The sequence below is a fragment of the Oncorhynchus tshawytscha genome, linkage group LG19, assembly GCF_018296145.1.
Source record: "Oncorhynchus tshawytscha isolate Ot180627B linkage group LG19, Otsh_v2.0, whole genome shotgun sequence".
Lineage (NCBI taxonomy): Eukaryota > Metazoa > Chordata > Actinopteri > Salmoniformes > Salmonidae > Oncorhynchus > Oncorhynchus tshawytscha.
The window spans coordinates 1,945,079-1,959,121 of NC_056447.1; the positions used below are offsets into that span (position 1 = coordinate 1,945,079).

Below are 14,043 nucleotides of genomic sequence, written 5' to 3' on the forward strand. Positions count from 1 at the left end.
CTCGCTTTGTGCACTTGGGCATTGTCATGCTGAAATAGGAAAGTGCCTTCCCCAAACTGTTGCACAGAATTGTCTAGAAATGTCATTGTATGTTGTAGAGTTAAGATTTCCCTTCACTGGAAATAAGGGGCCTAGCCCGAACCATGAAAAACAGTCCCAGACCATTAATCCTCCTCCACCAAACCTTACAGTTGTCACTATGTATTCGGGCAGGTAGCGTCCTCCTGGCATTCGACAATTGGCCGTCCTGGCATCCTCCTATTGGCATCCACCAATAAAGCTCGCGCCATTTGGCTCCTAGATGGTGAAGCATGATTCATCACTCTAGAGAACGAATTTCCACTGCTCCACAGTCCAATGGCATGAGCTTTACACCACACTAGCCAACACTTCGCATTGCATGTGGTGATCTTAGGCTTGTTTTTGGCTGCTCGGCCATGCTCTAGCAGGGCAGAAATTTGACAAACTGACTTGGAAAGGTCGCATCCATTGACGGTGCCATGTTGAAAGTCACTGAGCTCTTCAGTAAGACCATTCTACTGCCAATGTTTGTCTATGGAGATCGCATGGCTGTGTGCTGGATTTTATACACCTGTCAGCAATGGGTGTGGCTGAAATAGCCAAATCCACTATTTTGAAGGAGTACACATACTTTTGTATATATAGTGCAGTTCCCTGAGGAATAGTGTGCAAAAATAACAATATGCCGGGAGTATTTCTAAAAAGCAGTGATGATACTAGAGACTGCTTGGCTGTCGTAAGTCAGTCAAAATTCTAATAAATCTGAAATGTATAAAATAATAAAGCAATTATTGAGCTGAAGAACAGTGTGCGTCCAAGGACAACCATCATCATAACCTGTAAACTTTACAGTGTGACACAGGTCCTTTGCTGTCAGTGTCAAAACTCTTTGAAAGAATAAAGTGAGACTGAAGTTGACAGTTTAGTTAATGTGATATTCCAATCTACAGGTATCTGCCAAAATAAAGGAAACACCAATATAAAGTATTTTAAATGGGGCGTTGTGCCACCACGAGACAAAACAGCTTCAATGCACCTTGGCATAGATTCTACAAGTGTCTGGAACTCTATTGGAGGGATGCAAAGGCATTCTTCCATGAGAAATTCCATAATTTGGTGTTTTGTTGATGGTGGTAGTAAACGCTGTCTCAGGCGCCGCTCCAGAATCTCCACAAATTATTCAATTGGGTTGCGATCTGGTGACCGAGACGGCTATGGCATATGGTTTACATCATTTTCATGCTCATCAAACCATTCGTTGACCACATGTGCCCTATATATGGGGGCATTGTAATCCTTTGGAGGCAAAGCCATGGTAGCCAAAAACATATGTTATATCCCTCATTTACTCAAGTGTTTCCATTATTTTGGCAGTTACCTGTATCTCCTGTGATCACCGTCAATATACTGTACATCACCATTTATGAACATTTACTGATATGGAACGACTGTAGAGAGACAATTTGCAGTTAATGCAAACAGTTAGCAGCAAAATAATAGTGATAATATTTTAATAATACCCACAATATGTGGGTATATGATAAAGATACGTTAAAGATACTGAGTATTTACAGCACATTTGGAAAGTTCAGACCCCTTTACTTTTTCTACATTTTGTCACGTTGCAGCATAAAATGTATTTCAAAAAAAATGTCTCTCCTCAATCTCAAAACAATACCACATAATGACAAAACAAAAACATCAGATTTACATAACTATTCAGACCCTTTACTCAGTACTTTGTTGAAGCACCTTTGTCAGCGATTACAGCCTGGAGTCTTCTTTGGTATGACGCTACAATTTTATTTCTCTCCTGCGCCGAATACAATGCTTACTTACAAGCCCTTAACCAACAATGCAGTTTTCAGAAAAATACGTGTTAAGTAAAAAAAATAAAAGTAACAAATAAAAGTAACAAATGGTAAAATAACACTAGCGAGGCTATATACAGGGGAGTACAGGTACAAAGTCAATGTGGAGGCTATATACAGGGGAGTACAGGTACAAAGTCAATGTGGAGGCTATATACAGGGGAGTACAGGTACAAAGTCAATGTGGAGGCTATATACAGGGGAGTACAGGTACAAAGTCAATGTGGAGGCTATATACACGGGAGTACAGGTACAAAGTCAATGTGGAGGCTATATACAGGGGAGTACAGGTACAAAGTCAATGTGGAGGCTATATACAGGGGAGTACAGGTACAAAGTCAATGTGGAGGCTATATACAGGGGAGTACAGGTACAAAGTCAATGTGGAGGCTATATACAGGGGAGTACAGGTACAAAGTCAATGTGGAGGCTATATACAGGGGAGTACAGGTACAAAGTCAATGTGGAGGCTATATACAGGGGAGTACAGGTACAAAGTCAATGTGGAGGCTATATACAGGGGAGTACAGGTACAAAGTCAATGTGCGGGTACACCGGTTAGTCGAGGTAATTGAGGTAATATGTACATGTAGTTAAAGTGACTATTCATAGATAATAAACAGAGAGTAGCTGTTCAGGAGTCGTATGGCTTTGGGGTAGAAGTTGTTTGAAGACTTTTGGACCTAGACTTGGCGCTCCGGTACCACTTGCTGTGCGGTAGCAGAGTGAACAGTCTATGACTAGAGTGGCTGGAGTCTTTGACAATTTTTAGGGCCTTCCTCTGACACTGCCTGATATAGAGGTCCTGGATGGCAGGAAGCTTGGCCCCAGTAATGTACTGTGTGTTCCGCACTATCCTCTGTAGTGCCTTGCAGTCGAAGGCCGAGCAGTTGCCAGTCCAGGCAGTGATGCAACCAGTCAGGATAATCTCAATGGTGAAATTGTATAACTTTTGAGGATCTGAAGACCCATGCCAAATCTATTCAGTCTCCCAGAGGTGGAATAGGCTTTGTCGTGCCCTCTTCACAACTGTCTTGGTGTGTTTGGACTGTGATATTTTGTTGTTGATGTGGACACCAAGGAACTTGAAGCTCTCAACCTGCTCCACTACAGCCCTGTCGATGAGAATGGGGGCATGCTCAGTCCTCCTTTTCCTGTCATCCACAATCATCTTCTTTGTCTTGATCACGTTGAGGGAGAGGTTGTTGTCCTTGCACCACACGGTCAGGTCTCTGACCTCCTCCCTATAGGCTCTCTCATCGTTTTCGGTGATCAGGTCTACCACTGTTGTGTCATCGGCAAATGTAATGATGGTGTTGTATTTGTGCCTGGCCATGAAGTCATGAGTGAACAGGGAGTAGAGGAGGGGACTGAGCGAGCATCCCCGTGGATCCAAAATATACAAGATGGCACATCTGTATTTGGGGAGTTTCTCCTATTATTCACTGCAGATCCTCTCAAGCTCTGTCAGGTTGGATGGGGAGTGTTGCTGCAAAGCTATTTTTATGTCTCTTCAGAGATGTTCGATTGGGTTAAAGTCCAGGCTCTGGCTGGGACTTTGGGTTGTTGTCCTGTTGCAAGGTGAACCTTCACCTCAGTCTGAGGTCCTGAGCACTTTGGAGCAGGTTTTCATCAAGGATCTCTCTGTACTTTGCTCCGTTCATCTTTGCCTCGATCCTGACTAGTCTCCCAGTCCATGCTGCTGAAAACATCCCCACAGTATGATGCTGCCACCACCATGCTTCACCGTAGGGATGGTGCCAGGTTTTCTCCAGATGTAACGCTTGGAATTCAGGCAAAAGAGTTCAATCTTGGTTTCATCAGACCAGAGAATCTTGTTGTTGTTGTTTCTCATGGTCTGAGAGTCTTTAGGGGCCTTTTGCCTGTCAAGTGACTTCCCTCTGGCATCTGGCATGGTGTGCTGCAGAAATTATTGTCCTTCTGGAAGGTTCTCCCATCTCCACAGAGAAACTCTCGATCTTTGTCAGAGTGACCATCGTGTTCTTGGTCACCTGCCTGACCAAGTCCCTTTTCCCCCGATTTCTCAGTTTGGCCGGGTGGCCAGTTCTAGAAAGAGTGTTGGTGGTTCCAAACTTCTTCCGTTATCGAATAATGGAGGCCACTGTGTTCTTGGGGACCTTCAATGCTGCAGAAATGCTTTGGTACTTTTCCACAGATCTGTGCCTTGACACAATCCTGTCTCGGAGCTCAACAGACAATTCCCTCAACCTCATGACTTGGTTTTTGCTCTGAAATGCACTGTCAACTGTGGGACCTTTTATAGACAGATTTGTGCCTTTCCAAATCATGTCCAATCAATTCAATTTACCACAGGCGGATCAAGTTGTAGAAACATTTCAAGCATGATCAATGGAAACAGGATCCACCTGAGCTCAATTTCGAGCCTCATAGCAAAGGACCTGAAAACTTATGTAAATGAGGTATTTCTGTTTTTTTATGTTTAATTCATTAGCGAACATTTCTAAAAGCCTGTTTTTGCTTTGACATTATGGGTTAATGTGTGTAGATTGGTTAATGTGTGTAAATGTTTTTATTTAATCAAGTTGAGAATAAGACATCACAAAATTAGGACAAAGTCAAGGGGTATGAAAACTTTCCAAAAGCACTGTATGTTTGCATCTGTTTCTGAGGACATTGTTCTCTCAGCTTCATCTAGTGAAATTAGATCATCAACCAGGGAAAGTATGCATCGAATGCCAATGGAATTCATCACTCAAACCTTATACCTAGCTTCCTTTCTTCAGTAGAAAATGCAGAAATATTCATTACATGGTTCAGAAGTTTTCACTTGTAGCGTTTATTGATCCTGCTACGCCTGTACCAATGGCTGTATTGATTCCCTTAATTGGTTTTCAAAATTCTGGCACATACGGCACCTTGCAAAAGTATTCATCCCCCTTGGCATTTTAACCAATTTTTCCTGCATTACAACCTGTAATTTAAATAGATTTTTATTTGGATTTCATGCAATGGACATACACAAAATAGTCCAAATTGGTGAAGTGAAATGACTTGTTTAAAAAAATTCTAAAAAGAAAAACGGAAAAGTGGTGTGTGCATATGTATTCACCCCCTTTGCTATGAAGCCCCTAAATAAGATCTGGTGCAACCAATTACCTTCAGAAGTCACATAATTAGTTAAATAAAGTCCACCTGTGTGCAATCTAAGTGTCAAATGATCTGTCACATGATCTCAGTATGTATATACAGCTGTTCTAAAAGCCCCCAGAATCTACAACACCATTAAGCAAGGGGCATCACCAAGCAACCGGCACCATGAAGACCAAGGAGCTCTCCTAACAGGTCAGAGACAAAGTTGTGGTGAAGTACAGATCAGGGTTGGGTTATAAAAAAAATATCAGAAGCTTTGAACATCCCAGGGAGCACCATTAAATCCATTATAAAAAAATGGATAGAATATGGCACCACAACAAACCTGCCAAGAGAGGGCCGCCCACCAAAACTCATAGATCAGGCAAGGAGGGCTTTAATCAGAGAGGCAACTAAGAGGCCAAATATAACCCTAAAGGAGCTGCAAAGATCCACAGCGGTGATTGGCGTATCTGTCCATAGGACCACTTTAAGCCATCAACTCCACAGAGCTGGACTTTACGGAAGAGTGGCCAGAGAAAAGCCATTGCTTAAATAAAAAATAAGCACAAAATGTTTGGTGTTCGCCAAAAGGCTTGTGGGAGACTCCCCAAACACATGGAAGAAGGTACTCTGGTCAGATGAGACAAAAATGTAGTGTTTTGTCCAGTAAGGAAAACGCTATGTCTGGCGCAAACCCAACACCTCGCATCACCTCGAGAACACCATCCCCAAAGTGAATCACGGTGGTGGCAGCATCATGCTGTGGGGATGTTTTTCCTCGGCAGGGACTGGGAAGCGGGTCAGAATTGAAGGAATGATGGATGGCACTAAATACAGGGTAATTCTTGAGGGAAACCTGTTTCAGTCTTCCAGAGATTTGAGACTGGGACGGAGGCTCACTTTCCAGCAGGACAATGACCCTAAGCATACTGCTAAAGCAACACTGTTGTTTAAGGGGAAACATTTAAATGTCTTGGAATGGCCAATTGCAAAATTGCATCTTCAAAGTGGTAGGCATGTTGTTTAAATCAAATGATACAAACCCCCCTGAAATGATATTTTAATTCCAGGTTGTAAGGAAACTAAATAGGAAAAATGCCAAGGTGGGTGAATACTTTCGCAAGCCACTGTAACTGCTGTTTTTTGGCACTCATTTGTGCTATTTTGAACAGGACAAAAACATAATGTAACAAAAATGATATGAGAGAGAAGGAAATCCGAAACACACAAAAGTAGAAAATGTTGCAATGCAGTAGTAATTGCAATTGAATATTCAATTCAATTCCAATTACTACTGAGGCAGTTTACGGTAGAGAAATTAATATAAAATTCTGTGGCAGTCCAAAAGTCAGTCCATCCCCATTTTCTTCTCAGGTTTAAGTAAAATGTTAAAACTAAACATTTGCATTATGTTCACAGTAATACTCAAATTATTTTGCCACAACTGTATATAGTTTGCTTCAGGGGAAATCCTACAGCAATATTGTTAATTTTGTTTTGAGACCATGGCGTTTTTGGGTGCTCTAGATATTTTTCATAGTTTGCTTTAAGGCTTCATACATTCTTAACATAATTTGCATCCTGGTGTATTTTGGATGTGTGCTCAATTCAGGTCAAGGCCATCACATAACTGTTATGCCTTATGGATGATGCATTGGGTATCATTTCCATCTAAATTGAGGTAAACCACATACATCATATCCCACTCTCATTTTTAACCTCATCCAACAATCCTAAACATTTCCAAAACATTCCTTTATTATAAATAAAGTATTTGTATAAAAATGTGCATGCTTAAACCATTGCATTTACAGATTTCACAACTCAAGGCTACAATTCAGTTAGCTGATACAGAGACAAACTCATCTCGCAATGTAGTTCAGACGACGTAAGACACGAATGAGAAATCTTCACAACCACAAAATACATAAAATTAGAATAACAAACTAACTAACACGGTTGATCGCAACAATTTCGATTTAAATTCTCTTTTGTTTTCCTCTTCTGTTCCCCACCCTCATTTTGTCGAGTCTCTTGAATTGTTTGGTGTTTTGTCTGCTTCCAGCAGGCCCATTAGCTCTGTCTGTGAACATGAAAGAGCAGACATATTTATGTTGACTGCCATGCTCTCAGTCGTTATTTGGACTCTGAGCAATATCAATGTCTCATGCTTGTTGTAACGCCTTGTCATGGGTGAATCTGACACATCCAAGTCTGCATGTGGAATTCCTCAGTAATTCTCTATTCAGTGCTTCTCTCTTCAGATGGCATGATTGGTGTAGCTGACATACTTTGTTTTGGTTGATGGCACTATAAAGGCAAAAATAGAGAAGATGTTAGTTTCCTGGAGTGTAGTCCCTCTGTACTCAATTTACTGTTTCAGTCCTTCCCTTAATGCATTATCCCATAATCGAACAATCTCGATGGAATGTTGAGGATACTATGGCTTTCCACCATCAACGTAAACTAGAACAGTTGGCTATGTGGACTAATCACTCACAATGAAATTACATTTTGAGATGTATTAATGTATACATTTGTGAAATTCTCCACAATTAGGCAAAAAGGCAACAAATTAGAAAGCAAAGAAAATCAAATCTTATTGGTCACATACGCATGGTTAGCAGATGTTAATGCGAGTGCAGAGAAATGCTTGTTCTTCTAGTTCCAACAGTGCAATAATATCTAACAAGTAATCTAACAATTCCACAACAAACACCTAATACACACAAATCTAACAAGTAAAATTTCTTCAGCCTCCTGAGGTTGAAGAGGCGCTGTTGCACCATCTTCATCACACTGTCTGTGTGGTTGGACCATTTCAGTTTGTCTGTGATGTGTAAGCCTAGGAACTTAAAACTTTCCACCTTCTCCACTGCTGTCCCTTCGATGTGGATAGGGGGGTGCTCCCTCTGCTGTTTCCTGAAGTCCATGATCATCTCCTTTGTTTTGTTGACTTGTTAACGAGTGTAAATGTTCTACTCACGTCAGCCACTGAGAAGGAGAGGAGGGGGCCGCAGTCTTTGTTGGCGATCCACAAAGGTGGCACTGTATTATCCTCAAAACCGACTATCCTACCGATCCTTGACTTCGGCGATGTCATTTACAAAATAGCCTCCAACACTCTACTCAGCAAATTGGATGCAATCTATCACAGTGCCATCCGTTTTGTCTCCAAAGCCCCATATACCACCCTCCACTGCGACCTGTATGCTCTCGTTGGCTGGCCCTCACTTCATATTCGTCACCAAACCCACTGGCTCAGGGTCATCTATAAATCTTTGCTAGGTAAAGCCCCGCCTTCTCTCAGCTCACTGGTCACCATAGGCAGCACCCACCCATAGCAAGTGCTCCAGCAGGTATATTTCACTGGTCACCCCCAAAGCCAATTCCTACTTTGGCCGCCTTTCCTTCCAGTTCTCTGCTGCCAATGACTGGAACGAATTGCAAAAATCACTGAAACTGGAGACTCATATCTCCCTCACTAATTTATAGCATCAGCTCTCAGAGCAGCTCACAGATCATTGCAGCTGTACATAGCCCATCTGTAAATAGCCCATCCAACTACCTACCTCATCCCCGTATTGTTTTTTTGCTCCTTTGCACCCCAGTATCTCGACTTGCACATTTATCTTCTGCACACCTTTCACTCCAGAGTTCATTTTTAAATTGTAATTACTTCGCCACTACGGCCTATTTATTGCCTTATACCGCCCCAATCTTACCTCATTTGCACACTGTATATAGATTTGTTCTATTGTGTTATTGACTATACATTTGTTTATTCCATGTGTAACTCTGTGTTGTTGTTTGTGCTGCTGTGACTATAACTGACGAGAATTCTCTTGGTAGGTAGAATGGCCAACATTTGATTGTAAGGAATTCTAGGTCGGGTGAGCAGACTTGAGTTCCTGTATGTTGTTATGATTACACCAAGAGTTGATAATCATAAAGCATACAACCCCTCCCTTCCTCTTCCCAGAGAGTTGTTTATCTCTGTCGGCGCAATGCACGGAGATGCCCGGTGGCTGAACCGATTCCGACCACGTATCCCGAGAGAGCCATGTTTCCATGAAATAGACAGTGTTACAATCTCTGATGTCTCTCTGGAAGGCAACCTACGCTTCGAATTTCGTCTACCTTGTTGTCAAGAGACTGGACATTGGCGAGTAGTATACTTGGGAGCGGAGATTGATGTGCCCATTTTCGAAACCTGACCAGAATACCGCTCCGTCTGCCCCTTCTGTGTTGCCGTTGTTTTCGCTCAGCTGCTGGGATTAGATCCATTGTCCTGGGTGGTGGTCTGGAGAGAGGATCTGCTTTGGGAAAGTCGTATTCCTGGTCGTAATATTGGTAGGTTGACGTTGCTCTTATATCTAATAGTTCTTCCCGCTGTATGTAATAAGACTTAAGATTTCCTGGGGTAACATTGTAAGACATAATACATAAAAATAAAAAAATACTGCATAGTTTCCTAAGAAAGCGAAGCGAGGAAACCATCTCTGTCGGCGCCATCTCACCTCAGCACCTTAGCGGTTCAGTGAAATGAGAAGCTGACGAGATATGAATTTAAGCAAAGTATTAGATATCAAACTGTGCGGTCAGCACAATCATGATAAGTAAACAACAGGATGCTTGCCTGTATGAAACCTCTGCTAATGGAATCTGAAAGGGCTTTGAAGTCTAAATCTAGTCGATAAAAAGTTATGCCTAATCTGTTCTCAGGTGTCTTTTTAAACTATTTTAGATGAGAGCATACAAATTATTTTCTACAAGCTGATTTCAACACCGATATTTCAGATACTATAGATATAGCTGAGGAACTGTGGTTGATTTTACTGTATGTAGAAGGCCGGTTGCCTGTTGTCTGTGGTTGTACCTAACATAAGCTATACCCGCTACAAAAATAAACTTAAAGGTGAAAAAAAATGGGGGCGGTGGAATAACATGTTACGAAGTAAGGGATCACGTCTTTATACTCACTACTGGCATCCATGCCCTCGCAGATTTCTGTCTTCACCTCTCCGTTGGGTCGCTCGGAGGCCAGCTGGGACAGCTTGCTGGTCATGGTGGCGACGGTGACGATGGCCTTGAAGGTGCGCTTGCGCTTGGGAACATTCTGCTCCGGGTGGAAGATGATGATGTAGACCTTGGGCATGTAGAGCATCCCCAGAGAGACGGAGGCGCTCAGGCTGAGGGAGATGGTCAGCGTGGCTGTCTGGATGTACATCTGACGAGAGTCAGATTGAGAGAGAAAGAGATAGAGAGAAAGAAGGAGAGATCAGTCAATGAGTCTGAGGTGCTTCAAAGAGAGTCCTGGGGAGATAATCATTTGTGATCCCTGACACAACAAACTTAGAAAAGAGGGTTCCAAAAGGGTTATTTGGCTGTCCGCATATAACTCTTTTTGGATCCAGGTAGAACCCTTTTGGGTTCCATGTAGAATCCTCTTTGGAAAGGGCTCTAAACGCAACCTCAAAAGGTTCTACCTGGAGCCAAAAAGGGTTCTTCAAAGGGTTCTTCTATGGGGACAGCCAAAGAACCCTTTTAGGCTCTAGAAGGCACCTTTTTTTCTAAGAGCAGCTTGAATTCATCCAATTACATTGTAACACATTACTGATTTTATTGGTATTTGGCAATTGCTTTTTTCTGAGGACATAATAGTGAGGTCTATTGAGCGTACTGGGATCAAACTCAAAACACCAGTACACACCTAGTTGCTGTTCACTTGTCATGCACATTGTGTTCCAACCTAGTATCACAGGTTGTGAAATAAATATACATTTCTTATTGGAAATTCGTAACAGGCAAACAAACGTTTTTGTGTGTGCAGTACACGACGTTGTATTCAGTGCATTTCAATCCCAGATAAAAATAGTAGGTTACGTAAGCCCTCTTAAGGTTGGTCGGGAAGAAATGGGTGGGAATATAATGCAAGCTTCTATCAACCCAAACATTGTGTATTTGAATCACATCATGGACAACTTTAGCATTTTATCTAATTAGCAACTTTGCAACAATTTGCTACTTTTTTAACTACTTACCTAGCTAACCCTCACCCTAACCTAACCCTTTTACTACTTAGATAGCATGTTACCTAACCCTAACCCTAACCTTAACACCTAACCATAACCCCTAAACCTAATCCCTAACCCCACCCCTAGTTTAGCTAACAGTAGCCACCTAGCTAACGTTAGCCACTTAGCTAACATAGCTAAAATTAGCCACAACAAATTGGAATTTGTGTAATGTACATAAATATGTTATGGAGAATGAAAATTATGTAATACATGCGTTTTGAAGAAAATAGTGTAATACACACAAAACAAGTGTGCCTGTCACAAATTTCCAATAAGTAATTTGTGTCTATTTCACAATAATCTGTGATAGTGTCTGTGATAGTGTATTCACATGGAACATTCAAACTTGCAGTACACTATTCAGGTTTCTTATAAGCACTTAAATCAAACCCATCCAACCACTGACAACCCAGGTGAGGTACCCCGACCGCATGTACACAATTCTACTCTTCTCCCGCCTGTTGAACTTAACCAAGCATTACAAGCACATGTTTCATTGACTTATTTCCAATGTTACACCCCCAAGCATAAAGCCATTTAGAGGGCCTCGAGACAAACTTCTAGGAATGATTTATATTGTGAGAACAAAGCTTATATTACACACTCTGTCGGGTGTAGATTTCAAGGTCAGCCATAATGGTGCACAAACATGAAGCCACACTTACATAGGTGATGTAATTATTATCCCGTGGCTCAAACCCCTTAAGGTTATCTTACAAGGCCCAGTGCAGTCAAAAACATGATTTACCTGTGTTGTATTTATCTTTCCACATTATGAGGTTGGAATAATAATAATAATAAAATTATGATAATACCCTTTTAGTGTAAGAGTTGTTTGAAAAGTCCGCTTGAAACGTCAGCCTTGCGAAAGTATTCGGCCATCTTGAACTTTGCGACCTTTTGCCACATTTCAGGCTTCAAACAAAGATATAAAACTGTATTTTTTTGTGAAGAATCAACAACAAGTGGGACACAATCATGAAGTGGAACGACATTTATTGGATATTTCAAACTTTTTTAACAAATCAAAAACTGAAAAATTGGGCATGCAAAATTATTCAGCCCCTTTACTTTCAGTGCAGCAAACTCTCTCCAGAAGTTCAGTGAGGATCTCTGAATGATCCAATGTTGACCTAAATGACTAATGATGATAAATACAATCCACCTGTGTGTAATCAAGTCTCCGTATAAATGCACCTGCACTGTGATAGTCTCAGAGGTCCGTTAAAAGCGCAGAGAGCATCATGAAGAACAAGGAACACACCAGGCAGGTCCGAGATACTGTTGTGAAGAAGTTTAAAGCCGGATTTGGATACAAAAAGATTTCCCAAGCTTTAAACATCCCAAGGAGCACTGTGCAAGTGATAATATTGAAATGGAAGGAGTATCAGACCACTGCAAATCTACCAAGACCTGGCCGTCCCTCTAAACTTTCAGCTCATACAAGGAGAAGACTGATCAGAGATGCAGCCAAGAGGCCCATGATCACTCTGGATGAACTGCAGAGATCTACAGCTGAGGTGGGAGACTCTGTCCATAGGACAACAATCAGTCGTATATTGCACACATCTGGCCTTTATGGAAGAGTGGCAAGAAGAAAGCCATTTCTTAAAGATATCCATAAAAAGTGCCGTTTAAAGTTTGCCACAAGCCACCTGGGAGACACACCAAACATGTGGAAGAAGGTGCTCTGGTCAGATGAAACCAAAATTGAACTTTTTGGCAACAATGCAAAAGACGTAAAAGCAACACAGCTCATCACCCTGAACACACCATCCCCACTGTCAAACATGGTGGTGGCAGCATCATGGTTTGGGCCTGCTTTTCTTCAGCAGGGACAGGGAAGATGGTTAAAATTGATGGGAAGATGGATGGAGCCAAATACAGGACCATTCTGGAAGAAAACCTGATGGAGTCTGCAAAAGACCTGAGACTGGGACGGAGATTTGTCTTCCAACAAGACAATGATCCAAAACATAAAGCAAAATCTACAATGGAATGGTTCAAAAATAAACATATCCAGGTGTTAGAATGGCCAAGTCAAAGTCCAGACCTGAATCCAATCGAGAATCTGTGGAAAGAACTGAAAACTGCTGTTCTCAAATGCCCTCCATCCAACCTCACTGAGCTCGAGCTGTTTTGCAAGGAGGAATGGGAAAAAATTTCAGTCTCTCGATGTGCAAAACTGATAGAGACATACCCCAAGCGACTTACAGCCGTAATCGCAGCAAAAGGTGGCGCTACAAAGTATTAACTTAAGGGGGCTGAATAATTTTGCACGCCCAATTTTTCAGTTTCTGATTTGTTAAAAAAGTTTAAAATATCCAATATGTCGTTCCACTTCATGATTGTGTCCCACTTGTTGTTGATTCTTCACAAAAAAAATACAGTTTTATATCTTTATGTTTGAAGCCTGAAATGTGGCAAAAGGTCGCAAAGTTCAAGGGGGCCGAATACTTTTGCAAGGCACTGTATATACAGAAGTGATGGTAAATATGTGTAAAAAAACAAAAATATTTCTTCAGCCAAGACTCAAAATCTTATTCCTTATGATTTATATTTTAACTGTCTGTTTTGCCATTTATGAATGTGTTTTTTACATTGGATCTAAGTAGAGACTTAGAGCTAGAAAATGGTATATCAGACACTGCAGTTGGGGAACAATGGGAAAGTAACTCTGCTTTGAAAGTTGATAAACTTGTAACCTCAATTTTGAGAAAATGGGCTTTGAATGTTTTGGTACCTACTAGATAGCTCTTTTTTGTCTACACCCATTCAGCATCATTCACACCCTCTTAAGCTTTAGCCCCATCCATCGCTTCGCATGTGAGGCCATGTACTAAACAACCAAAGATTGCAAGACCAAAGGCTGGTTTATTTTCCGGATGTGTTCGTAAATTTAATCTGGAGTGCCAGAGTATGGTCTGTGTTTTTTTTGCCAACGTTTACTGACACTG

At 41.5% G+C, this 14,043-nt stretch overlaps 1 protein-coding gene across 1 annotated transcript in view; it reads right to left on the minus strand.

Annotated features, from left to right (window-relative positions):
- Positions 1-6,087: 6,087 nt before the first annotated feature.
- LOC112218221 (metabotropic glutamate receptor 8-like) overlaps positions 6,088-14,043 on the minus strand; it is a 223,866-nt gene continuing 215,910 nt past the window's right edge. The window contains exons 10-11 of the mRNA XM_024378845.2: positions 9,990-10,236; positions 6,088-7,316 (exon numbers count right to left, since the gene is read on the minus strand). Coding sequence (XP_024234613.1) covers positions 7,267-7,316; positions 9,990-10,236 — 297 coding nt within the window. The 3' untranslated portion in view covers positions 6,088-7,266. The remainder of the gene's footprint in view (positions 7,317-9,989; positions 10,237-14,043) is intronic.